Here is a 27,991-nt window from a genome sequence, read left to right on the forward strand (position 1 = left end):
GGGTGTGGGGGATCCCTCCCCAGCGGCCTTTTGTCTCTCTCCGGTCCTCGCCCCGGGCTTCTGGCGGGGCGACTTGAAAGTGACGGGTGGCCGCGGGCCCGCGCCTCTCCGTCCCCGGAGTCCGACGCGGTGGCTGCGCGGAGCCCCGGGGCGGCGCGCGGGGAGAGCGGCCGGGGCGGGGAAGGCTGGGGTCCCCGGCCGGCCGTGGGGACCGCCTCTCGCCGCGGCGGCCGCCCGGGCGGCGGAAACTCCCCGCCTCGCCCCTCCCCGCCGCGGCCACACGCGCGCTTCGGGGCCAGTTCCGGGATCCCCGCCCGGCGGCCGAGGGGATCCCCGCTCGGGTCAGCGGCTCGGGGCCGCCGTCCCCCGGCCCGGGGAGGGAATCCCCGCCCCCGGGGGCAGGAAACGGCCGGGCTGGGCGTCGCTCCTTCGGTGGAGTGGAGCCTGACGTGGGAGCTGCCTAGGGTCGGGGCGGGCGGGAGCGGAGGTGAGACTCGGGGAGGGCGGGAGGGAGCTGCCCGCGGGCGGGGGCGGTGGGGCCCGGGGCACGAGAGCCTCCGCCGGCGGCCTCCCGTCCGGTGCGGCTAGGCCGCGAGTGTGCGACGCGAGCCGTGCGCTCTGTCACCGCCTCTTCTTGGTGACTAACTCCCGGCCCCGGAGAACTCGGCGTCTCCGCCCCCGGGAGACCGGGTGAGGAAGAAGTCGGGGCTGGGCGGGGGAAGGGGGGGCGGAGAGCAGGGACCCGGGCGCCCCTCGTTTTCACTTTCGCGAGCCCGGAGCGCGGCGGTGGGAGTTGGGGGAGGGGGTTAAGACAAGTTCAACTCCAGCCTCCGCCAGTCTCCTCTTTATCCCCCTGCGCATGTGGGCCGCCTGACATGTGCCACTCGCTATTGTTTTGATAAGAATCCGGAGCTGCTGCGTGTGTAGTTTCAACCCCTAAATTTTCAGTCCCTTGCCTGGTTTATCCCGAGAGATCTCCTTGTCCTGTGACACCAAACAACGGGGTGTTTCAGAGATCTGTGTTTAAACAGGATCTCCAAGTGAGAACCTGAATTGATCAATCACTGAAACAGCCTGATCCTCCCTTTTTCTTATGCTTTATCCTCTCCACTTAGAAGGAATCCCTTTGTGGCTTAGAAACCAAGTGTTATAGCAACCAAATAAATTGTGTTTGGAAGGCACCTTTTTGAATGGGGGCTTGATGGAGGGAGGGCTTTAGGCGAACTCTGCACCTGTCTGAGAAATGACTAGCGAAGTTAGAAAAGCCAGTTCCTTTGAGCTTTTATTTTAAGGAAGCCTTTTTTTCCAGCTCCACAGAAAGAGTTACACATAAACATGTTATATTTAGAGAAGTTTTTCAGCAGACAGTGCTTTTAAATAGGAGTGCACATCTTACTCTGCTCCTGTACAGACTTGTTTTGTTACTCAAGTAGGGTTCACTCTTGTAACTGCTTAAGTGAATTTGGATTAGGTAACTTGACAAGGATGTCGTCTTTTTTTTTTTTAATTTAAGTTAAAATCCTTCGTAATAACTCTGATTTTTAAAAAATTGTATTTCGAGTGCCAACAAAGGAGGAAACATGCTTAAGTTTCAAAGTGTTTTCTCCTTTGATATAAGCAACCTTATCTTTTTAAGAGGCTCTTCTCACTGTAGAGGAGAGAATGACTATGGCTGTTATCTTTTTTGAATTAAACATTTCATATACTTAGTTCTTGATGATTTACTGTAATCGTGGAGAAATCTGAAATGCCGAAACAAAGGAAGAGATTTTTGGTATTCCAAACCTACTACCTTCTATTAATATTAGGGAACTGTGTCCTTTGTAGTCTTATGATATTAAAAATTCTTTAAAAATAACTAGTTTTTTGTTGTTTTCTCTGTACTGAAGTGTTTGGGTTTTTGGAAATTAGAAACAGTTCAGGAGAGGCACTTGGTTTGGGAGCAAAGATATTTAATCACTTACCCTGAACAAAGCAGAGCTCCTAGTGTCCTTAGGTCTTAATCTCTATGACTTTGAATTGGCAAAATTGGAAGAAGACTGACATTTAATTGTGTGTTAAATTTGAGATTATTTTTTCTTTCTCTTAGATGATTACAAAGAGATCTTTCCAAAAGTGCATTCATGGTGGATGGTATATGGTGGTCTCTGCAGTATTATGGTAATCTGACCCTCAGCACAATTCTGGAGAAACTATGAAGGAAACTTCTGTTTTTACTCATTCACTAAATCACCAATTGGTTTATATGAATTTGTTTGAAGATTATCTTTTGAGTGCATTACTTCGAATATTCTTCTTTTGTATGTGTCTGAAGACCACTACGCCCACCTATTTGCTCAGGTTTTTGATTTTGTAAATAGAACTTTCTCTAATCAGTCTCAAAGAGATTTTCTACACCTCCCCGCCTTGTTCACTTCCCAGCACAGTGCAAAGTAACTTTTGCCTCTAACTCTGGTTGGTAGAGGTTGCCAGTGACCTTTTAATTGCTAAATAGTTTTCTGTCTTTATCTTACTTGGTATTATAGCCTAACACTTCCTCCTTCGTCTTTTTAGACAGCAGTGATGCCCCCCTCCACTTTATCTAGTGGAACATCTGCTGTTGTTGCACTGTAATGCAGTGTATTTATTGCCTCACATTTTCTCTTTTCCTAGACCCTGAGTTCTTTGAGACAGAGACTGTGACCAGGATGGATCCTTAATGATTATATAGTGCAGGCTCCTTTATTTTGTATGTTTGAACTACATGCTCTTTAATTGCTAACACTTGTTTGACCTGCTTTCCATAAGAAAAGATTTATTAAAAATAGCGTATTAACTATAGGCAAATGCATAAGCTAAAGTGCATAATTTAATCTCTAAATAAGATAAAAATTTAGTCTGTAATTTGGATAGCTGACAACAATTTTTTTTGGCTGCGGATTGTTCAAAAATGGAACGGGTCTGCATACCAGAAATTCTAGATTTGTGGGATAGGAAAATGATTTGTTATATTACCCACTGACTTAATCTCCTAAGTTAAATGATTCCTTTTTTTGGCCATTTAGACCCTTGGAATTAGAATGTATTTCCCATCTTTGAGTGAGTCACACTTTTCATACAAAATGTAGGAATCTCTTCTACAACGTCACTGACAGACCAGCTTATGTTTCAACCTGGCTTTCCAGTGAAAGGTGTTTGATTAGTTTATATGGCATCCCATTTTCATTGTTCATCAGCTCCCCGCTTGTTAGTTCAGTACTGTCAGCAGCCTTTTTCTACAGATGAGGAAGCTGGGGCTGCGGTAGGGAGAGTAAGTCCGAGATCAGTGTTGAAAATCACCTGTCTAGCAGTTAGTGACACTGGAATTCTCACTCATGTACCTAAGACTCTAGAGTTTATGTTCTTCTTCACTAACATAGGATGCTTATTGTGGAGAATTCTTCCTAATATTTGTTGAAGTTTGCAGAAGTATACACCAAGAACTTGGGAGCATTGCTTGGAATTCAAGCTGGCTGCCTAGATCTTGGTGTAGGCACCACTCTCTACTGTCTGCTCAGACATTTGACTTCTTTACTACACCCTCAAATGATGAAGCTCTAGATATTAAATGTACAAACGAGAATGTTTCCAGTGGGAAGAATTCCTTTCACACAGACCAGTTCCTATACTGATAACCAGCTGTGTATGAAATCTTACTGTCAGAAGGCCATCTGGTGAGCATGGAGTTTTCAAGGAAAGTTGGATAATCTTCATAGCTTCAAATTAGGTGTTCACTCCTGTTTAGGACTAAGTCTGCCACATGGCCGAGATATTTGGATCCATGACTCTTTTCTCCTTGGATGGTATAACAGACATTCTTAAGTCCTTTCTTTTTGAGTTTCACCTTTTATCTGCTTAAGCAGGCTACCATGTTTTGTGTTAATACATTCTTTTTTCAGACAGAATATATATATCAGTTATTTTGTAACAAGCTACCCTAAAACTTAGTGGCTCAGAGTAACCCCCCCCCCCATTTTCTTTGCTCACCGTTCTGTGGATGCCAGTGTGGTTTCTGCTGGTCCCTCGTGTTCACTCACTTAGCTGCAGTCAGCTGCGGTAGGGAGAGTAAGTCCGAGATCAGTGTTGAAAATCACCTGTCTAGCAGTTAGTGACACTGGAATTCTCACTCATGTACCTAAGACTCTAGAGTTTATGTTCTTCTTCACTAACACAGGATGCTAGGCTGAGGCTGGATGGAGCAGGAGGTAGCCTCAGTCATATATCAGGGACCTCCACTGAGAGGGCTTTTCTTTCTTTGTGGATGTTTTTTTCCAGCTTTAGTGAGGTATAATTGACAAATAGAATTATAAGATATTTAAAGTATATAGTGCAATGATTTAATATACTGGGATGGCTTTTCTCACCATGTGGTCTTTTATCCTCGGAAGGCTAACCTGGGCTTCTTCGTGTGCTGGTCTCAGGGTTCCAAGAGGGTGAGGGCTGAAGTCTCTCAGTGTCATTTCTGTATTATGTTGGTAAGAGCCAATCTCAAGGCCAGCCCAGATTCAAGGGGTGGTGAAACACACTCCACCTCTTGTGAGAAGAGTATCAAAGTCAGATTTCTAAGGAGTCTGCACACTTTCAACCCTCTGCAAACAGTCTACCACTAAGTGGTTGATAAGATTTTATACTTGGGTCAGCTTCATTGGATTTTGGGTGTTCACTGATAATCCCTCTGCTGTTAATGCCTCTTCCTACCCTGCTTCCCAATAACAAACTTTCTCTTCAAAGATTGTCAAGTCTTGTGTGTGTTCCTCTGACATTGTTCCTCTACCATACTGGTTATTCTCCTGTGTATTCTTCTAGGGTCTCGCTACAAATATGGTACCTGAACAGTAAGAATTGGTACTATTTATTGAGTGCACATATAGTATGCTGGGCGTTACATTTTACAGAAGGGGAACTGGGTTCAGTGAGGTTGTGTAACTTACCCAAAGTCACACTCTACAAGTGGTAAAACTGAGATGCTGACGCTTTCCTCTCTCCTTCCTGTTCATATGCACACTTTTCTCTGTCTAGATACACATAAAAATAAATGTGGACTGCCAGTGAGAGTGTATTTGTTTATTGACTCTATACTTTGGAGAGTCTTTGGAGATGCTGAGATAATTTGTCCCTCTAGTGGAAATGAATGTATGTCTGCAATACAATGGCATAAATCATGTGTGTGCTATGGAGCCTGTGTAATGGGAGTATAGAAAATGGAACTGGTAACTGCTGGGGAGTTGAGGAAGTCCTCAGGTAAGATAAAATGAACGTCTCAGTTGGGTGTTGGAAGATGGAGCTATCAAGACACAGAATGGGGAAAAAGGGCATTCTAGGCAGAGAATGCCCTGAAGAATACTTTTTAAGTGAAAGAAACTGTATAAAAAGGCACAGAAGTGTGAATTTGCTGTTCACTTAAAATTTGCCTTTTTCACATTCATTATTGTTAAGCTAGTACGTTTGTTAAGCCAGTATAATGTTTCACCTTTGTTGATTTGTACTTAAGGTTTTAGACTCTAGATTTTAAAAATCTTTATTGCTATTCGTTACCTTCGTGTCATCTGCAGATTTTAGGAGCCTGCCTTGTCTGTCATTATGTAAGTCTGTCTGAGGCAGCACTAAGTACAAAGTAATATTTCATTAAAGTGTTTTTCTAAACTAAACTATATTTTTAATTAATCTAACTTCTCCCTGACTATTTATGAATAAATGTAATTTTCATCTAGCTGGTATTTCTCTATATGATACAGGGCACGTTAAGTTGGCCATGCCCATGATCACCTGATCTGCTCTTGTAACCCTGTCAGTGAAGGAAGTTGTTAGAACACCCCATGCTGTCTTCTAGCAATTACTACTTTTCTAAGTTTATAAGCCATACTTTCCATCTCTTGCATATCATATGCTGTTTAAGTCAGGAATTATGTTAGTTTTTAACCAATGGCTGCATTTCTCAGTTATATTATTTTGTGGATAGAGGAGTTTGCTTATGTCCCTTAGATCTTTTCTGCAGTATTGTGCTGGATCTTTGTTGTCTTGTGTCTAGTTAATATAGTTTTGGCTCTTAAGTAGAGTATGCTTTGCATTTATCTTTTCTGAATTGTACTGTCTTTGGTTTCTGGTTTTTATGTCACTTCATTATACTAGGTTTTTACTTTTCCAGATACCCAGCAGGTTAGCTAATATTTCCCTTTGTTCCTCAGCTTATTCCCCAGAGAGTTGGTTGACTTTATACCAGTTCTCGACCTGGTAAATCAGAAGCAGTTTTTCCTTAAATAATGGTAGAGCATAGGTCGTCAAACTTTCTTAAAGGGCCAGATAATCAGTATTTTAGGCTTTGCAGGCCATAGGGTGTCTGTTGTGCTACCCAACTCTGCAGATGTGGTGAGAAAGCAGTCAGACAATACCTAAAGGTGTGGGTGCGGCTGTGTTCCAGTAAAACGACAAAAACAGGTGGAAGGCTGGATTGCCTCTGGGCCAGTAGTATGCTGATCTCTGGTAAAGAGGACTGTTGAAGGAATGTAGTAATAAATCAGAGACGTAATGGTCTACATTAGCCTAAACTTATATTCACATAAAACAGTACTTTGTATTTTATAAATTTTTGCTCACAATAGTAAAATGTGCTTCTTGTAAAAAGTTTCATCATTTTATATTCTTATAATATACAAATTGAAGAGGCACTGTAACCTACCCCCTAGAATTCAGTATTATTAACAAAATCCTACACATTTGAATGTATATGATGAATCGGTAAAGAGCGGAGTTGCAATAGTGGGAGACAGTGAAGGTATGTAATGTTAGAGATGGCACCATGCTGGTAGGGGGTGATGAATAGGGAGAAATAGCCTTTGAGCTTTTTCCCCCCTTGCTTTAAAATGGCCACTGGGGTAGTATGCCCTGCCTTCCTCCTCCTGAGGGTAGATCTCTGTGCACAGCAGGGCTATAATGTAACAACAACTTTGTCGAGTAGATAGACACAAAGGAAACAAACAGTACAAATACTTTGCAGGAGGTGGTGGAAACCTTGGTGTAGAAGGGCAGCTGTACATCACTGGTTGCTGACTCTCCTGTTTTTCTGCTTGGTAACACATGTTTGGTGGAGGTTTGTGGCACTTGTGCCATTGCTCTCCTTGGTATTTTGAACCTAAATAGTGTTTATTGCAGCTCAGTGTAAAGTCTGTCCTCCTGCCATGTCACCAAATACCCCATGACCCACCAAATACCCCAGGCTACCAAATCCCAGCTTGCTATGGCTAGAGCTGTGCTGTCTGATACAGGAGCCGTTACTTGGCACCAGGGTTATTAAGAACTTGAAATGTGACTAGTCAGAATTAAGATGTGCAATAAATGTGAAATATATACTGGATTTTGAAGACTTAGTACCAAAAAAAAAAAAAAGCAAACTATTTCAATATTGATTATATATTGAAATGAAATTATTTGGGGATATATTAGGTTAAATAAAATATAAAATTAATTTCATTCGTTTCTTTAAAATTTTTTTAATGTGGCCACTAGAAAATTTTAAATTATATGTATCGCTAGCATTCTATTTCCATTAGCACTAGTTTAGAGACTAGTTAATGTATAAGGTATCTAGATTTGAAGTATATTTTTCTTAAATAGTACTAGATATAGTTTACATTATTGGAAGTTACCTCGTGCACATTATGTGCTGACTATGTGTTGGCTTGGGAAGCTAAGTCTTACAGATATGTTTGTTTCTATAGGAAAAAGTTAAAAACTTTTATAACGCTTTCTAAGTGAACTACAGTTTTAGGCAGTAAAACTTAATTAAATAAGACCTCTTTGAAGATCCATTCAGTTATTTTATTCTGTACCATTGACAAACATCTATTGGATATGTCTGTTGCCTCTCTCTCAGCTAATAAATCATTTATCTGACTTAGATTTTCTTGCTAATAAGAACCAGATTATATTCATCTTTTTTCTCTCTGGCGTTTCTTTCTTCAACTCTACTTTTCCTTTCCTAACTCTTAACACCACTTCCTCCAAAAAATATCCCAGTGTTTCTTGATCTTTTTTGCCTGCCTCTCCTCCTTCCTTTCCTCTGAATTCCTGAAGGACATCTGCCTCTGTCTTATAATCACTTTTTTACTATGTATTAAAATAATGATATACATCCGTCATCTCCTGTACTAAAGGGTACATACTTCAAAAGGATCTTCTTGTGCTGACATAGAGTCATGTAATTTGGCATATGCATATTCTCTCTATAGATCTCATTTATATTAAGATATGATTAATTTCTCTTACCTTATTTCCATAGATTTCATTTTTGTTGTTCTATGGACAAATATACAAATGAAACTATCTTAATGGAATTACCCCAGGTCTTTGGAGATTGCCTACTACAGGGATAATTTATATAGATACACTAACCAGGAAGTAAACATATAGCAGTTTTAATACTTTTTTAGAATGTTGGGAGAAGGAAAGGGGGGTTTCAGGAAGGAGAAAAAGTTAGAGAATAGTGCATTATATCAGTTACATATAGTTAGTGAAAAGTAGACCAAAATATAGAGGAGGGAAAAATATTTACCCATATCTTACCACTTATAGGCAACCATTGTTAACTTTTTTGCAAGTCTAACCTTTTCTACTTAAAAAATATTTTTATTATAAAAATAATGCGAGTACATGCTTATTATAAAAATTCAAACAATATAGAAATATTTAGAATAACAAAGTTTTCTTGTCCTTCCTTCCTAGTCCTTCCTTTTCTCTATAGGGAACATCTGTTTATAGTATTTGTATAAATACATTTCGTTATTATTATAATTAATATATGGGATTGTGTTATTCAGTGATTTGAGTTTTTCTACTTAACATACATTAGAAATCTTTCCATATTATAGATCTCTTGCATTTTAAAAATGACTATAGAGAATTTTTGAAAAGAAACGCTCATAGTAAGAAATTCCAAGAATGCAGAAAAGCACTGAGTAGAGTGGTCCCCTAGTCCTATCCCCACTTTGTAGCTACAACCTTGATTTTTGTATAACATTCCAGAAACCTTTTGTGCTTCTTTAGGTTATCTTTCTCTTCCTTCCTTCCTTTCTTTTCTTTTTCTCTTTTTTTTCTTTAACACAAGTGGGACCATATTATGTATATGGTTTTGGTAAGCTTTTACTTTCAGAAACTATAGGAGGGAATCAAACTGGAAAGTTTTTTTTTTCCTTTTAACATGTTATTTAGGAACTCCCTATACTGTTAATGACTATGAATTTTCATTGCATGAAATACTACAGTTTACTTACATTTCTTTTATTGTTAGATGCGTGGATTTCCCAGTTTTTCACTATTATGTTAAAGCCTTTTAAATTCATAGTTAAGTACTTGAATTGACTTCAGTGTTTTGACTGCTTTGGAACAAAAAGCTTATAATTTAGAAGGAAAAAGAAAGGTTGAGTTTATTTTCAGTTTCACTCCCAATTTCAAAACTGATGGAAATCCAAGTCCAGTTTTGGCTGAATGTACCTTTAAACTGCAAAATGTAAATGTCTAGTTTAACTATACTTTCTCTTAGGTTTGTATTAATGTGTAAATTGACCAGTTAACTAAACCCTTGTTTGAGTTCTATGATTCTGTATAAAATTTTGCAATAAAGGCACGATGCTTTATCAGCTTTTAATATAAAATTGGTGAAATGATAGGTAATTGGTTTTTGTTTTTGTTTTTTAATCAGTGACTTTTTTGAACGAACCATTCTGTGCAACAGTCTTGTGTGGAGTTGTGCTGTGACGGGTAGACCTGGACTGACTTATCAGGAAGCACTTGAGTCAGAAAGAAAAGCAAGACAGAATCTTCAGAGTTTTCCAGAACCACTAATTATTCCAGTTTTATACTTGACCAACCTTACCCATCGGTCACGCTTGCATGAAATCTGTGATGATATTTTTGCATATGTCAAGGATCGATATTTTGTTGAAGAAACTGTGGAAGTCATTAGGAACAATGGTGCAAGGTAAGGTACTCTAAATTTTTCCTTTTGATACACATTCATTCACATTGCTCAAAATTGAAAATACACAAAACGGTGAACTGAGGAAAGCTTCCCTTTTACTATCCTCCAGCTACCCTGTTACCTCCTCCATAGATGGCCTTAGTGCTAGCCGTTTCTTGTGTATTTTTCCAAAGCTAATTTTTATATAGACCACCAAAAACATGTACATGCATACACATGTACATACATACACACACACCTCCTGCCCCTTTTAGTGCAAAAGGTTACATACTGTATTCTATACCTTTTTTCACTTAGAATATCTTAAAGATCGGTCCATTGCTTTATAAACCACCTTTCTTTTTTATTTACTGTATAATAAGTTCCATTATATGGAAATTCCATCTTTATTTAAGGGTAAAAAAAAACCTTAGATAAAGATATCTACTGTGTCCTCATTATGTTACCTAATTAAATATGCTTGTATTTCTTGCTGGGTGTTAGTAGTTCCTTGATAACATGAGGACTGGGTTTTATATACTCCACTAAGTTCTCTTCTCTTTTACCCAGGTCTTCAAGAAAAAAGTACGTTTTTCATATATGAAAATTTTAAATGACATCACTATGGCACTAAGTTAAAAATTATCAGTGCTGTCCTGAAGTCTTAAGCATTTGCGATTGGCTGGTCACTGATATTTATCATAATAATCTTTATTTGCATTAAAACTATTTATAGCCTTTTCACTTTTGGGGCAGTGACGATAAAATGTTTTTTGGATGCTTTTTTCCCCTCCTTGTTGACCTGAATTCAGATTTTTTTTTTTCTTTCTGAATTTTAAACTTTAACAGTCAAAACTTATTTAATTATATTCTTTGTTATCTTATTTTGGAGAATCATTATGAGTTTGTATATAATTTCAGAATAATGTCTTAAATTAATATAACCCATTTTAGTTATTAAATGCTACTGTACATGTATCTTAAAAAGCCAAGAAATGTTTATATTAAGATCTAAATTTGTTTGGATTTGATTTTGGTGAAGAATTGAATGGTTTTTTTTTAAACTGTAGAGGCAACAGATGGTAAAGTTTGAAGGATATTTCACATGTCTAGTGACCTTTGGAAAAATTATACGTATCTTTTTTTTGAGGGGGAGAGGTTAATATATCACCAGTAATCCCACCAAGAACATACCCTTTAAAAAAATGATTGTATTATAAATACTGTTGTAGAGGATGTTTTATGGTTTTTTGGTGATATACTTAGAAAACAGATTTTTGTGTTTTGATTTGTATCACCAAAAGGAGTAATAGAGCCATGTTTGGGGACCAGGACAATTTTTTTTCTCCTTATAATCATTGGTTTTATTTGACTTATGCCAAAAGTGTTTTCTAATTTACAAATCATTGTGATACATTAACCTTTAACCTTAGGAATATTGCTTACATCTAGAAATGCCGTGGTTCAGTGTTTTTTTGCATAGCCTTTTTTAGTTGTACCTTAAAAATGGGCTTCAGGGCCGGCCCCATGGCTTGGCGGTTAAGTGCGCGCTCTCCGCTGCTGGCGGCCCGGGTTCGGATCCCAGGCGCGCACCGACGCACCGCCTCTCCGGCCATGCTGAGGCCGCGTCCCACATACAGCAACTAGAAGGATGTGCACCTATGACATACAACTATCTACTGGGGCTTTGGGGGGAAAATAAATAAATAAATAAAATCTTTAAAAAAAAAAAAATGGGCTTCAGATAGGGGTAAACTATTAATAACAGTAGTAAACTAGGGCACATTGTAGAAATGGGAAATCTGGGAGTCATGATTTTATTGCTTATTTATTAGGAAACATACCTCTTCCTGCTTAAGAACCTTTTAAATTATAAAGTAGAAGAAATTGGTATTTTTCTGAAAATCTTTAAGGCTTAATTTTCATAATACATATTGACAATTCTTAATCTTTGTGTGGGAAAGGAGAAATCGTGGATGACTCCTTGACTTTTGCCTTTAGCAGATGGGTGGATGGTAAGATGCAGAAGCCTCAGGAGGTGGTTATCAGAGTCTGGCCATCTTTGCTGTCATCTCAGGCCCAGACATTTCTGATTGCTCTGATTTTATGTTTCGTAGACATGTTGCTTATGTGCTTTATGAGTGTCACTTGCAGGCTAGACACTGCGTTGGGTGAAAAGGATTAAGATGCTCTTAAAGAGTTCAGTGAAGGGAGAGACAAACATGTAGGTAGACTTGCCAGGTATTGACATAAATGTGTGAATGAAGTAATTCAGGAGCATCCAGGTCCAGTGTGCCACAGAGGCGAGGCCTGGGTTCCTTCTACTCATGCTAACCCTGGATATTTTAGTCTTTTCATCTTTGGCAAATCTGATGATATCTCAGGGTTTAATTTGCTTGTTCAGGTCCTTTGCCCATTTTTCTTTTGGCTTGTTGGTCATCAATAGATTAAAATACTAGGCATATTAAACTCTTTGTCATACTGTTGCGAATATTTTCCCATTTCGCTTTTTGTTGTTTTTCTTAAATGTGCAAGTAAATGTGGAAATAATTTTTTAAATATGTGTAAAGAATAATGATATAATTAAGGGATAAAGAATAAAAATACAATAAATATTCATGCATTCACTACTTGGTTTTAGTAGAATACTATTAACTGTTATTTTTGTTTATGGTTTGCGAAAAGTTATAAATTTCTAGTTTTATGGTAGGCATAATAGTATAGTGAAGGGTCTAGGCTTTGAAGTCAGACTGACCTTGTTGGACGATGACATCCTTTCAGGTTATTGTGAGACTAAAATGAGAGAGTGAGTGTGTGTGTGTGTGTGTTATACACATTTTGAATTGCTATATAAATAGAATATATAGCATTTTACTTGGGGAATAATGCTACTGTTGGCCCAAGAGACTTATATGGAAGTTAATATTCTTCTTCTATTATTGACTAGTTTTTCTATTAAAAATTATATTTTATATTATAGTTAAGCTTCAAGCCTGACTTGAGATTTCTGCAGCTTTAGATTGTAAGTTCCTGTGTACACCCTTATCCTTTTACCCTTTTCACTTAAATTTCAGTTAAAGTAACTTCAGTATATAAACTTGCCTACCTTGACTAGATTTCCTTTGGTTGAATTGTGCCTCTACCAGCTACTGACTGCCCGTGTACCTTTTTAGCAAGTTATTTATCATCACTTATCTCTCCTTTGCGTACTTAATAGAGTTATTGTCAAAAAAAAAAGTCTAGGGGCCAGCCTGGTGGTGTGGCGGTTGGGTTTGTGTGCTCCGCTTTGGCGGCCTGGGCTTCATGGGTTTGGATCCCAGGCACGGACCTATGCACCACTCATCAAGCCATGTTGTGGTGGTATCCCATATGCAAAATGGAGGAAGATGGGCACGTATGTTAGCTCAGGGCCAATCTTCCTCACCAAAAAACAAACAAAAAAAAAGTCAAGTCTTTTTCCATTTTGATTTTTGAGTTCTCTGTCATGCTGATAAACTCCTACTCTATTATATTGATATGGGAAAATGACTTGGCATGATGTTTTTCATTTAGAATGTGTTCTAGATCCCAGTGAACATGTGTCCCTTCTGGCTTCACATCTCCTTGTGTAACTTTTGGGATTGAGTTCTGTTTTGAGGTGATGGTGGGGACGATAAGGTCCTGGCATCCTCAAGGGGTAGGCGAGGGCAAGCCCAGCTTCGGTGATGTGAGAACCTCCAGATTGAGTTTCCTCAGCGTCCCTGTCGACTTTTACCTGTAGGCTTCTATGGCCTTTATACCTTAGGAGGCTTGTTTAGAGAATTACATGGATTTCTCCAAGTGGCTGAGAAATGCAGGCATTTACTGTCTTCACAGGATCCACTAGTATGAGGTATCTGTGCTCCCATTGTCACCATCCACTCTTCATCCTTTCTCCACAGAATGTGAAGTTAGGAGAATTTGCCTACATAGTGTGCACCTTTTCATCTCCGTTTGCTTTTTTTGTTAAATGAACTTTATTGAGATATAATTCAAACTCCATAAAATTCGCCCATTTAAAGTGTGTAATTCAATGGGTTTTAGTATATTCACAAGGTTATGCAACTGTCACCACTACCTAATTCCAGAATGTTTTCGTCACCCCAAGAAGTCCTGTACCCATTAGCAGGCACTCCCCACTACCCTCTCTCCTCAGCCCCTGGCAACCACTAATCTATTTTCTGTCTCTATGGATTTGTCTATTCTGGACATTTCATATGAATGGAATCATATCATAATTAGCCTTCTGTGTCTGGCTTCTTTCACTTACTGTAATATTATCAAGGTTCATCCACATTGTAGCGTGTATCAGTATTTTATTTCTTTTTATTGATAAAAAAATTCTGCTGTATGGATCTATCACATTTTGTTTATCTGTGCATCAGTTGATAGACATTTGGGTTGTTTCCACTTTTTTGGCTATTATAAGTAATACTGTTACAAACATTCATTACAAGTTTTTGTGTGAACCTGTGTTTTCAATTCTCTTGGGTATGTACCTAGAAGTGGAATTGCTAAATCATATGGTAACTCCATGTTTAGCATTTGACGAACTTCCAGACTGTTTTCCAAAGCAGCTGCATCATTTTACATTCCCACTAGCAATGTACGCGAGTTCCAGTTTCTCCACATCCTCACCGGTGTATTGACAAGTTGTTACTGTCCATCTTTTGTTTTTCGGTGAGGAAGATGGGCCTAAGGTAACATCTGTTGCCAGTCTTCCTCTTTTTGCTTAAGGGAGATGGTCCCTCAGCTAACATCTGTGCCAGTCTTCCTCTATTTTGTATGTGGGATGCCACCATATCAGGGCTTGATGAGCGGTGCGTAGTTCCATGCTCAGGATCTGAACCGGTGAACCCCGGGCCACTGAAGTGAGGCACTGAACTTAACCACTACGCCACCAGGCTGGTCCCAGTCCATCTTTTTTATTTTGCCATCCTAGTGGGTATGAAGTGGTATCTCATTGTAGTTTTCATTTGCATTTCTCTGATGGCTAGTTATGTTGAGTATCATTTCATGGGATTATTGGTCATTTGTCTGTCTTCTTGGTAGACGTGTCTATTCTGGTCCTTTGCCTATTTTAAAATTGAGTTATTTATCTTTTTATTACTGAGTTCTAAGAGTTCTTTGTGTTTTTGGATGCAAGTCCCTTAGCAGATATATGGTTTGCAAATATTTGCTCCCATTCTATGAGTGGTCTTTTCACTTTCTTCATTTGTAGCACCATCTCTCTTTGCTTTTAACTTTTGTTTCTACTTCTCAGTGGCATCTACCTTTTGTTTCTGTGTCTGTTGGTAGTACTTATCAGTGGTCCTAAAGACTACTTTGTCCATTAGAATTAGATTTACCGGAAAGAACATGCTAAGTTACAGAGAAATGGGATAGGGACCATTCTAAGTTTCAGTTAGTCAGTGTATGTACTCTAATCATCTCACCTCAATATCCTTTCCTTACTGTCTCATTTACCTTTAGGTATCCCTCCCCCCTTTCTTTCTGCATCTTACAAGTATAGATTAGGTGCTTCCCTCCCCCACCAAGACTTTCTGTTTTGAAATAAGCAATCAGCTAACAGATTCTTCCAGAAGATCCTTTGTCATTGCCATGGCAGAGTAGTAAAGAAAACAGCTGACTACTTGACTGAGCCAACAGTTTAGATCTTTACCCTCCCCTTCCTGATTACCATCCAGTTTACCTGCCAGTCATGTTGACATTTGTTCTCTGCTACTTCCTTAGAGGCTGCAGGAGAAGTGTGAGTGGTCTTGTGAAAAGAACGCTGAACTGAGAGTTAGGTCTCTTCTTACATACCTGCCAGATGCTTTGTTACACATTATATCAGCAGATATGAGGCAAGAACTTGCTTTCTCCATTTACAGATGAGGAAACAGAGATCCGAAGAAGTTAAGTGATTTTTTTTGTTATTGTTCAACATATATTTACTGATCTCCTGCTATTTACTTGCACTCTTTTAGACACTGGAGTTATAGCAGTGAACAAAACAAAGTCATGGAGCTTCCATTCCAGTCTTACAAATAGTAAATGGTAGGATTTAAATTCAGGTAGGGCTGACTTACAGAATTATTTCTTTCACTGTATCACTGTCTCCTTGGTTTTGGATTCTGCTATTTATAATTAGCTGTATGGCTCTGAGCAAGTAATTTAAACTCTTTAAGCTTTAGTCTTTTCATCTGTTAAATGAACCCTGCCTTATAGGATGCCTCACAGGATGAAATGACACAATGAATGTGATTTTTTTTAAGCTGTATTATATAATATTACCATGTGATGGAGGTGTCTTGTTAGTATTTGAATGTATTTATTGGGGGCCATGCAGTTTGGGGTTTTTTTTTTGAGAGATGCCAATACTGATGTGGTGCTACAGTGGCTGCGTGGGCCACTGTGACTTGGAATCAAATTTCCCTGTTGCAACTGTGAAAGGAAACCCCACAGTTAACGGTTTCATCCCACATTTGTACCCGGTCTTTAAAAAATCCTACACAAGCAGATTTTAAGGCATCTAAGTTTTGATTAACTTGATCATTTTCTTTTTTTTGTGTGAGGAAAATCAGCCCTGAGCTAACATCTGATGCCAATCCTCCTCTTTTTTTTTTTCTGAGGGAGACTGGCCCTGGGCTAACATCCGTGCCTATCTTCCTCTACTTTATATGGGACGCCACCACAGCATGGCTTGCCAAGCGGTGCATCGGTGCGCGCCCAGGATCCAAACTGGCAAACCCTGGGCTGCTGCAGCGGAGCGCGTGCACTTAACCGCTTGCGCCACTGGGCCGGCCCCTCATTTTCTTTTTAAGAAGCCGGATAATCATTGTTTAAGGAAGAGTTGGGAGGATGGTGAGCTAGAACTCAAATGCTTGCTTGATAAACCCATCTTCTCTCCCCCACCCTGGAATTGGAGAATTAAATCAGGAAAAAGGAGGTAGAAGTCACCCAACAAATAAACATTTTGGACTGTTGAGTCATCATTCAGTCTAAAGATAGGACTAGAGTTTGAGAGCATCTGAAAATTTGAGTCCAAATGTAATTGTGTATTTGGTAATTTTTTTTCATTAAAGTGGGCTTTGGGCAACTTGTTTTTAGACATTTTACAAGCACAGTTAAGATGTTCTGGGAGCTGAAAGTTCATAGGAGATTTGAAGCAACAGGTGTGAGAAGGTACTTCTAAAAGTAGGTATACTGACAGCGGCAAGAAGTGGCACCTGATAGCAAAGGAGGAGCTAGAATAAATATTAATTGCAAAGTATACTGGCCTGGCTCCGTATATAATTTGATAGCATTAGAAGGCATTGCAGAATTGAAAGTATGCTAGTATTTACTGAACTTTTCCTGTATGCTAGGCACTGTGCTAGATGCTTTCATTTTAATTCTCATGATATTGATGGGTGACACAAAATTTTCAAAAAGGTTATATGTTCCTTGGTGTTTACCCAAAGGAGTTGAAAACTAGTAGTCCACACGAATATTTGTAGCAGCTTTGTTAGTAATTGCCAAAACTTGGAAGCAACCAAGATGTCCTTTAGTAGGTGGAAGGGCTAAACTGTGGTACATCCAGACAATGGAATATTCTATAGCACTAAAAAGAAATGATCTATCACACCATGAAAAGACATGGAGGAACCTTTTTTTTTTTTTTTTTGTGAGGAGGATCAGCCCTGAGCTAACATCCATGCCAGTCCTCCTCTTTTTGCCGAGGACGACCAGCCCTGAGCTAACATCCTTGCCGATCTTCCTCCACTTTATGTGGGATGCCGCCACAGCATGGCCTGACAAGCAGTGCGTCAGTGCGCGCCCAGGATCCGAATCCGGGCCGCCAGCAGCAGAGTGCTCACACTTAACGGCTACGCCACAGGGCTGGCCCTGGAGGAACCTTAAATGCATATTACTAAGTGAAAGAAGCCAACCTGGACAGGGTACATATGGTATGATTCCAATTATGTGACAGTCTAGAAAAGGCAAAACTATGGAGATAGTATAAAGATCAGTGGTTGCCAGGGGTGAAGGTTAGTGGGTTGGGGGGAGATGAATAGGTGGACCACAGATGGTGTTTAAGGCAGTGAAAATATTCTGTGTGGTACTAGAATGGTGGATACATGTCATTATACATTTGTCCAAACCCCCAGAATGTACAACACCAGGAGTGAACCATAATGTAAACTATGAACTCTGGGTAATGATAATGTACCAATGTAGGTTCATCAGTTGTAACAAATGCACCACTCTGGGGGGGATGTGGATAATTGGAGAAGCTATGCATGTTGTGGGGGCAGGGAGTATATGGGAAATCTCTGTATCTTCCTCTTAATTTTGCTGTGAACCTAAAACTGCTCTAAAAAACTAAAGTCTTTTAAATTTAAAAAAAAAGTTATATGCTTTGCTTATTAAGACTGAAGTTTATAATTTTAAAAAATTCTTTTTTCCTATAAAGATTCATATATATCAGAGAAAAGTACAAAAGGTGAAGGCCTAGAGTGCATTTCCCAAATGCTCCCTTCAGAGATAACCACCGTCAAAAAATTAATGTGTAGTTCATTTTTTTTCTGTACTACACTAAATTAAAAAAAAATAGCAAACGGCTTTTTCACTTAATAGTGTTTGAATGTCTTCTTATATCAGAACACATAGATGTGCACCATTTCTAATTGGTTTTGCATAAACTGGTTAAACTCTTGGTTCCTAAAAGTCTTACTTAGAATATTGCCTTTTTCTGAGGTTGGAGAAAGTTATTCCTTTTGCTAGCCTTGTGTGAATTCTCTCTTTGAAAATAATAAACAAGATTTTCTTCCAGATAATCTCTGACCTTTGACTGACTGACAGACCTCTTCCCCAGTGTAGGTTAAATCAGTAAAATAGCAGAATTGGATTTGTACCAAAGAGTTTCATTTATAGCTAGATTTTCCCATATGTTATCCCCATACCATTTAGTTTTAAAGTTTACAAAATGTTATCTAATCAAGAAGCATAAGAGACTACAGTTCACTATTGTTTTTAGAACTGCCTTACAAAATAAAGATTTTAGAATTCTTTTTAATCTTATAAACTGATATGCATTTTGGCACCAAATAGTGACCAACTAGAGCTCTTAACTACTAGTCAACTGTTAGAATACATTCCCTGTGGCTTTCTTATGTTGTACTGGTGGAATGCTTTAAGCACTTTAGTCTAATAAAGTAGGAGAAAATTAGCATAAAAATCTATAACATAGAGACTAGGCACTTAGTATACATTAGAATTGGAAATGAGAAAATGGACTTTTTATCTTTGGGCTCTTTTTCATATTGCTAGCCTAAATAGTATTAGTGAATCATAATTAATTAAAATGCATTAATATTGAGGACAAAGAGAAATGCCAAACATATTGAGAAGATAAGATGAACATAAAAGGTATAAGTGAGGAACAAATATAGTTGTTTTGATTTAAACGTACATGCTTGGATGTCAGTGACTGGATCCAGGTGGGATTAATCAAGGAGTTTTTGGAAAAGGGTTATTTGACTAGAAATTTGAAGGCAGAGAAAAATATAAACTAGTAGGAAGGGTTAAAAGAGGAAGGCTTCTTATTTAGGGGCAAAGATAGGATAGAATGTTTAGCAACATATATTAAATTTATTACAGCTCTTTTTCAGAAGGAAGGCTTTCTGTCGGTTAGCTTACACTACTAACCTTTTAAGGTCAGAATTCCTGGTTCTTGGCCAAGGAGAGTCCTAAGCAACATCCCCAAATTGTTGTTTTCAGTCTTTAGTTCCAGGTGACCCTAATATGTCAATGATATAATTTTTAATAGAAAAAAAGCAGGCTATTTGGGACAGCTGTTCTTTCTTTGAAATTATAAGTTTAGAGAGGACCCATCTTCTTTAGATATATTTTGTGTTTGTTGTATGTACCAGAGCCCTAGACTTAGAACCCAGCTGACTCCTGGATTGTCGTTGCAAGTTTAACAGTTAAAATTTAGAATCCTTGTTTACTTGCATAATAATATAAATTGGGACACCATCCTAGGAAACCCTTTTTATACCCTAAAAATATCTAAATAGTCACAAAAGTAAATGAAAATGAATTTGTTTTTCTAAACATGTTTAATTCCAATAACATATAAAGCTTATGCTGTAAATATTTCTGTATGGACTCAATTGCTTGATGCTTAACAAAATAGTTCAGTGGAATTTAGACTGATCATACAAATTTATTCATTCATCTTCTTTCGTGTTCAAAGGGCCTTCAAATTTCATTGGGCAATAGGAACAGCTGTCTAATGCCTCTCAAAAGCCTTTGAATGACTAATGTTGGGCATGAGGGGGGTTAATTTCTATGGCAACTTCTTTATTGATCCTTTGCACTAATGCCAAGTGCAAAGAGTCAGCTGGGTCTACGCTAAGAGTTATGGTTATTACTGTGGGGGTCTTGCTTATAGTAAGAAAAATGATAAAAATGGGGAGTGTCAAGTAAATTGAGGTTCCCCTCTTTTCTAATATGAAAGGAAATCACATGTTTGTTTGCTTCAATTTGTGTTTCAATGAGCTGGTTAGCAGCAGACGGTAAAGTAGAATAGTGGTAGTTCTGAAGTTCTTAGTTCCCTGTGGCAGGGGAATATTAGAGACTAATGTCACAGAAGAGGGGAGACTATGGATAGCTACTGAAATCTGAGATCCTGAAGTCTCTGTTAGGAATAAAAGGGAAGTTCATTTCTGCATGGTTATTATACAGATTCAGGTCAGAAATTAGATGGTCTTCTGAGTAAAATCTCTCCTACATCTTTTCATACCTCTTTCTTGATCTGTTCCAGTTGGCCAGTATGAGATTACAGTTTAATGAACAACTTTCTTCATAGATACTTTGAATTTTTCTGAGAACACAATCTTAGTTAATTTTCCATGCTGCCTTAGAGGCCAGTGGTGTGGCATGTAAGTGGAATTCATTTGACTATGGTTCTGAATTACTGTTTTTAACATGGAGCTATCTGTCTGTCTTAGACAAATTCAGAGACCATCCAAAGATAAAAGTTAAAGGAGAACTCAGGGAAATGATATAAGCTAAAATAATTTTCAATGAAAGGAAAAGAGTGGTAAAAGTATTAAAAAAATCTACTCATCACTAAAGGCTGCACAAAATCCTTTGTTTCAATTAAAAACATATGCCAAGAGAATAATTTTGAGCAGAGGTTGGCACACTTTTTTTAAAAATAAAAGGCCAGACAGTAAATATTGGCTTTGCAGTTCATATGGTCTCTGTGGCAACCACTCAACTCGACTGTTATAGGGCAAAAGCAGCCATAGACAATATGTGGATAAGCATGGCTGTGTTCTAATAATTCTTTATTTATGAACACTGAAATTTGAATTTCATATTATTTTCACATGTCACAAAGTAGTCTTCTGATTTTCATTTTAAATCTTTTAAAAATGTATAAACCATTCTTTTAGCTCACAGACCATACAAAAACAGACAGTTGAATTTGGCCCATGGACCCTAGTGTGCTGGCTCCTGGTGTAGAGGAAAGGTTACTCATAAATAAGGGTTGTAGGATAAAATCTCCAGAGATCCCCTTTTTATATAGAACCTCAGAGTATGGCATGCAGAAGTCGCTTGGTATAATGGAAAAAGCCTTTGTACTAGTTCTGGGAATCTTCTTTCCTCATCTGTAAAACTGAAATAATATCTACATTCATATGGTGGTTGTATTATTTAGCTTTTGCTGCATAACAAACCACGCCCAAAACTTAGTGGCCTAAATCAATGACCACTATTCTCATGATTCTGTGGTTGGCTGGGATGTTCCTATGGTCTGGGCTAGCCTGTCTGGGGCTGAATTGTCTGGATCTTTCTACTTTAGGATAGCCTTACTCACACACATGTCTGGGGCTTCAGACTAGGGTGGCTACTTTCATGTGGCCTCTCAGCCTTCAGGAGGCTAATCCAAACTTGTTCCCAGGATGGTAGCAGGGGTCCCAGCAGCAAGAGAGGGCAAGCTCCAGTGCGCAAGCACATTTCAAGCCTCAGCGTGCTCCGTTTTTGCTAGTGTTCCATTCACCAAAGCAAGTTATGAGAGCAAATCCAGAGTTAACATGGGAGGAGATCAGGGAGGTGTGATTCAAGGAGGGCCATAACTGCAGCAGTTGGCCACAGTCGTAATCTTTGTTAGGAGTCCAGCATAGTACCTGGCACATAAAGCACTCAGTAGTTGTTAGATCCTTCCTGTACCTGTCAGAGACAAGTGAAGAGTCTGCCAGCTGTGATGACTCATCTTTTTTTGTAGCCAGTCCCTAATTTTCTTAGATCATAGTCACTGTTCTTGAGAGTTCGCTGTATGTCATTTTAGGGAGATGATGACAATACCTTTAAACTTTTGAGAGCTTACTATGTGCCAGGCACTGTTCTAAGCTTTTTACTTATACTATCCTATTTAATTCCCACAACAGCCGATATGTGCTAGGTGCTCATTTTACAGTTGAGGAGCTCGTGCACAGAGGGAAATTAATTAAAACTTGCCCAAGGTCACAAGTGGTGAAGTTTTCAAGCACAGGCAGTGTCAGAACCACTGTACTCTGTTTGGGAGGAATACATGAGTGTGGAAAATACAAAAGGATAGCACTTAAGCAGGATTAAAAGACTATAGTTGAATGTACTTATTGATCACCCACTGTTTACTTTTCACTTTACTTGAACATCTTATAATTTCATGAAGGGTGAAGTGTGAAGAGACATAGGAGTGTATATATGTGGTTAGATTAGGCTTTTGATCGTTTACTCTAAGAGTGTCCCAGGTCATATTTTTGAGTGCCTGAAAATCAGTATCATCTTCTGATCATTGATTCTAAGGGGGAAAAAAGTTCCAGTATTTAAACAGGTTCCCCTGCTATTTAAATTCTTAATCATTGTACATATCAGCGAGTGCCTTTATTATTTTGTTTCTATACTCTAAGCTGTTTAAGCTTTCTTCTTTTCAAATATTTTGCTTTCAGATGAAAGAATGCTATCTAGTGGCAACAAAAGGTGACTACAAGCATGGGGAAAAATAGAATTTTTGTTGTTTCTCTATCTTTTGGCACAGTTTCCAGAGATGAAAAATGCAATTATTTATGACTTCTTGGAGGTGGTAGGGAATATTCTTATTTAGTACTTAAAGTATACATAAAGCCAAATTTTATGTGATTTGTTCAATAAGCATTATATGCTCAGTACTACTGTAGGTGTTAGGAAGAGAATAGTGAATAAAACAGGGACTAGGGATTTACATTCAAGTGCAAGAGAGAAACACACAAATCAACAGGATAATTTCAGATACTGATCAGTGCTATAAAGAAAATAAAACTTGATGGGATAGAGTCTTGAGTCATATTTTTTGTTTTATCCAATTAATTTCAATATCTTCTCTGAAAACCACTGTTAGAAACAACAGGATAATCACTTATGAGTAAAGCATTAATACTTACTGTTCTCAAGCCTAATATGGTCTATTGGTAGTAGGGATAGAGTTTGCAGGGCGTAGATAAGTGAAATACCTGTGAATGACTAATAAAGGACTGAATAAGCTAGAGGACACATAGAGGGGAGGGGGCGTTGGAGGAAGGTGGTCAAAAGGTACAAACTTCCAGTTATAAGATGAGTAAGTACTAGGAATGTAATGTACAACATGATGACCATAGTTAATGGTGCTGTATGATATGTAGGAAAGTTGTTAAGAGAATAAATGCTGAGAGTTCTCATCACAAGGAGAAAATTTTTTTTTCTTTTTTTTTTTTTCTTTTTGTTGTGTGTATATGAGATGATGGATATTAGCTCAACCTATTGTGGTAATCATTTCACAATATATGTAAATCAAACCATCATGTTGTATGCCTCAAGCTTATACAGTGATATATGTCAATTATTTCTCAATAAAACTGGAAAAAACAAGGACATAGATAATTCTTAATTGGCTAGTGAATATATCACTAACATTCAAATAGAAAAAATAAAAGGTACTATAATGCTACATTAATTTAGCACTCCATTAATAATTTGTTGTGATTGGCCTTTGTAGTGGGCTGATGTTTACTTTTTAGTTATCTTTATAAAGAAATGCTTGCATCTTTCTTCATGTGCTTCCAGTCAGTGAGTTAGTCAGCATGTTGATTTCATTGTTATCATATTAAGAATGTTTATTGACCCTAAGGATAGTAAAAAATAGTCAGGTTATTTTGTTTGAGTTTCCAGCTATAAGAATTTGAGAATGCAGGGAGTAATAAATATAATTTTGTCATCTTAGTTTATTTGTGTATATAATAACATCTTTGCAAATTCTTATAGTTATTTCTTGTTTTTTTTTTTTTTAACAGTTTTATTTATTTATTTATTTATTTATTGGTGAGGAAGATCAGCCCTGAGCTAACATCCATGCTAATCCTCCTCTTTTTGCTGAGGAAGACTGGCTCTGAGCTAACATCTATTGCCAATCCTCCTCCTTTTTTTCTCCCCAAAGCCCCAGTAGATAGTTGTGTGTCATAGTTGCACATCCTTCTAGTTGCTGTATGTGGGACGCGGCCTCAGCATGGCCGGAGAAGTGGTGGGTCGGTGCGTGCCCGGGATCCGGACCCGGGCGGCCAGTAGCGGAGCGCGCGCACTTAACCGCTAAGCCACGGGCCGGCCCTGTAGTTATTTCTTATGTACTGTATTTTGATGGGCAGAAATTATCTGACTTTGATTTGACTAACTCAAGTTGAGAACATCAGTATATTGAACTTCTTTCCATGAAAAATAGGGATTTTAAGATGAATTTTTATGATGTTTATAGTTGAGATGGAAACAAACTGGAGAATAGGACTCCCTTTACGTTGTTTTTGAATTACACAGAGCTCTCTGGCTGTTCTTCTGATAAGTATAGCAGGACCAGTCTGTCCTTCAATGAGATGAAACAAGTAGACCTGCTTCAATTAGCCATTCTCATATGTATTAGTGTTTTTAGAAAAGCAATAAATGTTTTTCAAGTTAAAGAATAATTTAAATAACTCACATTCAGATAGGCCTTTGTCTTAAGTAGTCTAAACTAATAAAGCTTTATTAAAGTACATTACTTTCTTATGATAAAATTCACCCTTTTTGTGTGTAGTTCTGACTTTTGACACATACCGTTGTGTAAACCACCACAGTAAGACATAGAACATTTCTATTACCCCCCAAAAGTTCCTTTGTGCCCTTTGTGGTCAACCCTTGCCCCTACCTCTTAGCCTCTGGCAACCGTTGATCTGTTTTCTGTCCTTACAATTTTGCCCTTTCCAGAATATAAATATAAATGGAATCTTGGGTCTTTTTCTGGACTCTCTTCTCTTCCATTGATCTGTATGGCTATCCTTTTGCCAATACTTCAGCCTCATTATTTACTGTAGCTTTTTAGTAATACATATAAATACATTACTTTAGTCTTTTCTTGATTTTTTTCCCCACAGTGTGACATAAATGCTTTTAATTAGAGTTAATATTTTCCTAATGTTTATCATTAGCATTTTTAAATTAAACTGTGTATTTTGAGATAGCTGTAGATTCACACACAGTTGTAAAATAATACAGAATTCCCCCTAATGCTACTATCTTGCAAAATTATAGTACAGTATCACAACCAGGATGTTGACATTGATATAGTCATGATACAGAACATTTCTATCACTACAAGGATCTCTCATGTTGCTCTTTTATAGCCACATCCACAAATCATAGATTGTTAAACTTATTTTCCTTCTTCAGATTTTCAGTTTTCTGAAACAAATATGATTCGAAATCTGTATTGCCAATGACGAGGTAACTTTTAAATTTGAAAATCTTATTCAGCTTTTATTGGCTGAATTGAAGAATGCCGTACTCTGACTCAAATTTAACATAGACAAAATGTTTATAAACTGCTCAGTGTTTAATAAAATTTAATAAAAATACCTAAGTCCACATGATAGATTGCTTATTGCTTTTCCTTATCAGTTGGGATTTGACTTGGGTGTATATAACAGAAAAAATTTTAGCGGCATAAACAAAATAGAAATTTCTCTCTCACATAAAATTAAGTACAGAAGTTATACTGCATAAAGTTGTCAGGAACCCAGACTTTTTCCTGTTCTCTGCTCTGTCATCCCAAGGTTGTGACCATTGTTTTCCTTGTTCAGAATGGCAGCATGATAGAGGAAAGGCAAGAAGCCTGCTTCTCTTCCTATATCCATCCTTCACTTTGAGGCCAATTTAAGTGTTCTAAAATACTGTTATCTTGAAACAAAAGATCACTTGCTGCTAAATCTTTGGTGGCGTTTTGTTACATTTAGTGTTTTGTTGTCTCTGATCTTCTATGTTGATCTTGCCTCCTCACCGGGTTATCATCTCTTCTTACGTGTTGGCGTCAGTATGCCAGGCCAGCGTAAAGCTGAGCCCCAAAATACTTTGAATACCTATTAATCTGAATACACTGATTGGAATTTTAAAGTATTTTGGTAAAGCTTTAATTAATTTGGTTTAAACTTCAGCCAAACTAACTCATGTAGCTTTAAGATGATAGTTTTGAATACTAAAGAGTTTAAGCATCATACGGATAATATCCAGATGTTTGAAACTTATTGGAGCTATGTAGGATTTAATCTATATATCTTGTATCTAGAATTTTCTTTCCAAAGATTTTTAGTTATACTATATATCTTTTAATAATAGATTTCGTTTTTAGTAAGAATCTAATGATTCTTGTTATCTTAAGATATTTAGACTTATAATAGGTCAAATGCCAACTGGAGAAATAATAACAGCTGGTTCTCTGGTTCATAAAGAGTCTCAGAACAATTCAAAATGAAACATTCTTTGAGCTACTCTGATCAATTTGTCTAAAAAGTGAGGAGTTACACACAAAGCAACCTTTTCTGAGAGCTCTTCTTCCCCATGGACAAGTAATCAGCATAAATCACAGTCTCTTTGTTTGAAGTAGCAGACTTGGGTGGTCTCCTTTCCTCTGCTTAAAATGAGATGTCACATAAGCTCCTTAATTTGAGTTTTTTAAACTCTGAACTTCAAATTAAGCAGGTTTACTCTGTTTCTACCTATAAATTTGAAGTAATTATCCAAGCACAGCATTTTTCAATAAGTGTTCTTGGCATCTGTGTTACAAGAAAATAAAAGGTTAATGAGACCGCATAAGAGAGCAGGTGTGAAATATGCCATAAATTCAGCATATTTCCTTTTTAGAGACCCAGACAGCGAGGGGCAGTCATCTATGTCAAGTAGGTCTCCCCAGGTTTCTAGTCTTCTTGCCTTTTGCTCTTAACTGTTTATCTTCTACCCCAAGTGCCTTGTAAAAATTCTATGTATATTTCAATTCTAGGATGTTGTATAATTTGCTTTTGCTGTAATGAATTTGTATTTTGAGATATAAATTGAACTATAACTATTAAAACAAAACAAATGACTATTAACAAAAACTACTTTTGGGGGGAAGAGGTATGTAATTCCAAAATATTCTCAGAAAAGACTATTTCCGTGTTTAGCTAGTCACTCTTGCAGATTTATGGCTAACTTCTGCTATGTCCTCATTCTGTGCTGGCTGCTGTTCCACAGACTTGCTTTCACTCTGAAATGTGGTTAAGTTGTTAGCACTTTAGGAGCCTCTCCACTGCCTAGGCTTAAAGCTCTGAAATACCCCTGGGTCAATATAGTATTGCTGTTCTCCCTCAATTCCAGTAATAGAGTGAAAGATTAGAAAGTATATGGGCTTCAGTCAAACAGTTAAAGTTTTGGCCGTACCGTTACTGGTTGTGTGACCATGAGCAAATGATTTGACTTCTCTGACCCTGAATTTCATCTTCTGGAAAATGTGTAACTTGCGGAGTTGATACGAGGAGAGAAATATGTCTAAGTTATATACTTAGCTGGCACACAGGAACTCTAATAATAATGACCTCTTTTGATGGTCAGCCTCCATTCTGTGCTCAGATAATGGAGCATAACATTAATTTAGAAAGTTTCTTTACTCTCAAAGATGCACTAGCTGGGTCTTAA

General features: G+C 38.0%; 1 protein-coding gene across 2 annotated transcripts in view; it reads left to right on the top strand.

The window, feature by feature from the left end:
- The window catches only part of BAZ1A (bromodomain adjacent to zinc finger domain 1A), an 85,077-nt gene that overhangs the window by 287 nt on the left and 56,799 nt on the right, over positions 1–27,991 (top strand). For both annotated transcript variants that reach the window (XM_087422650.1, XM_087422654.1), the window contains exon 2: positions 9,713–9,991. In XM_087422650.1, the coding sequence (XP_087278776.1) occupies positions 9,713–9,991 (279 nt within the window). The remainder of the gene's footprint in view (positions 1–9,712; positions 9,992–27,991) is intronic.

Source organism: Ceratotherium simum, chromosome 3, assembly GCF_057802395.1.
Source record: "Ceratotherium simum simum isolate JZ-2026a chromosome 3, ASM5780239v1, whole genome shotgun sequence".
Lineage (NCBI taxonomy): Eukaryota > Metazoa > Chordata > Mammalia > Perissodactyla > Rhinocerotidae > Ceratotherium > Ceratotherium simum.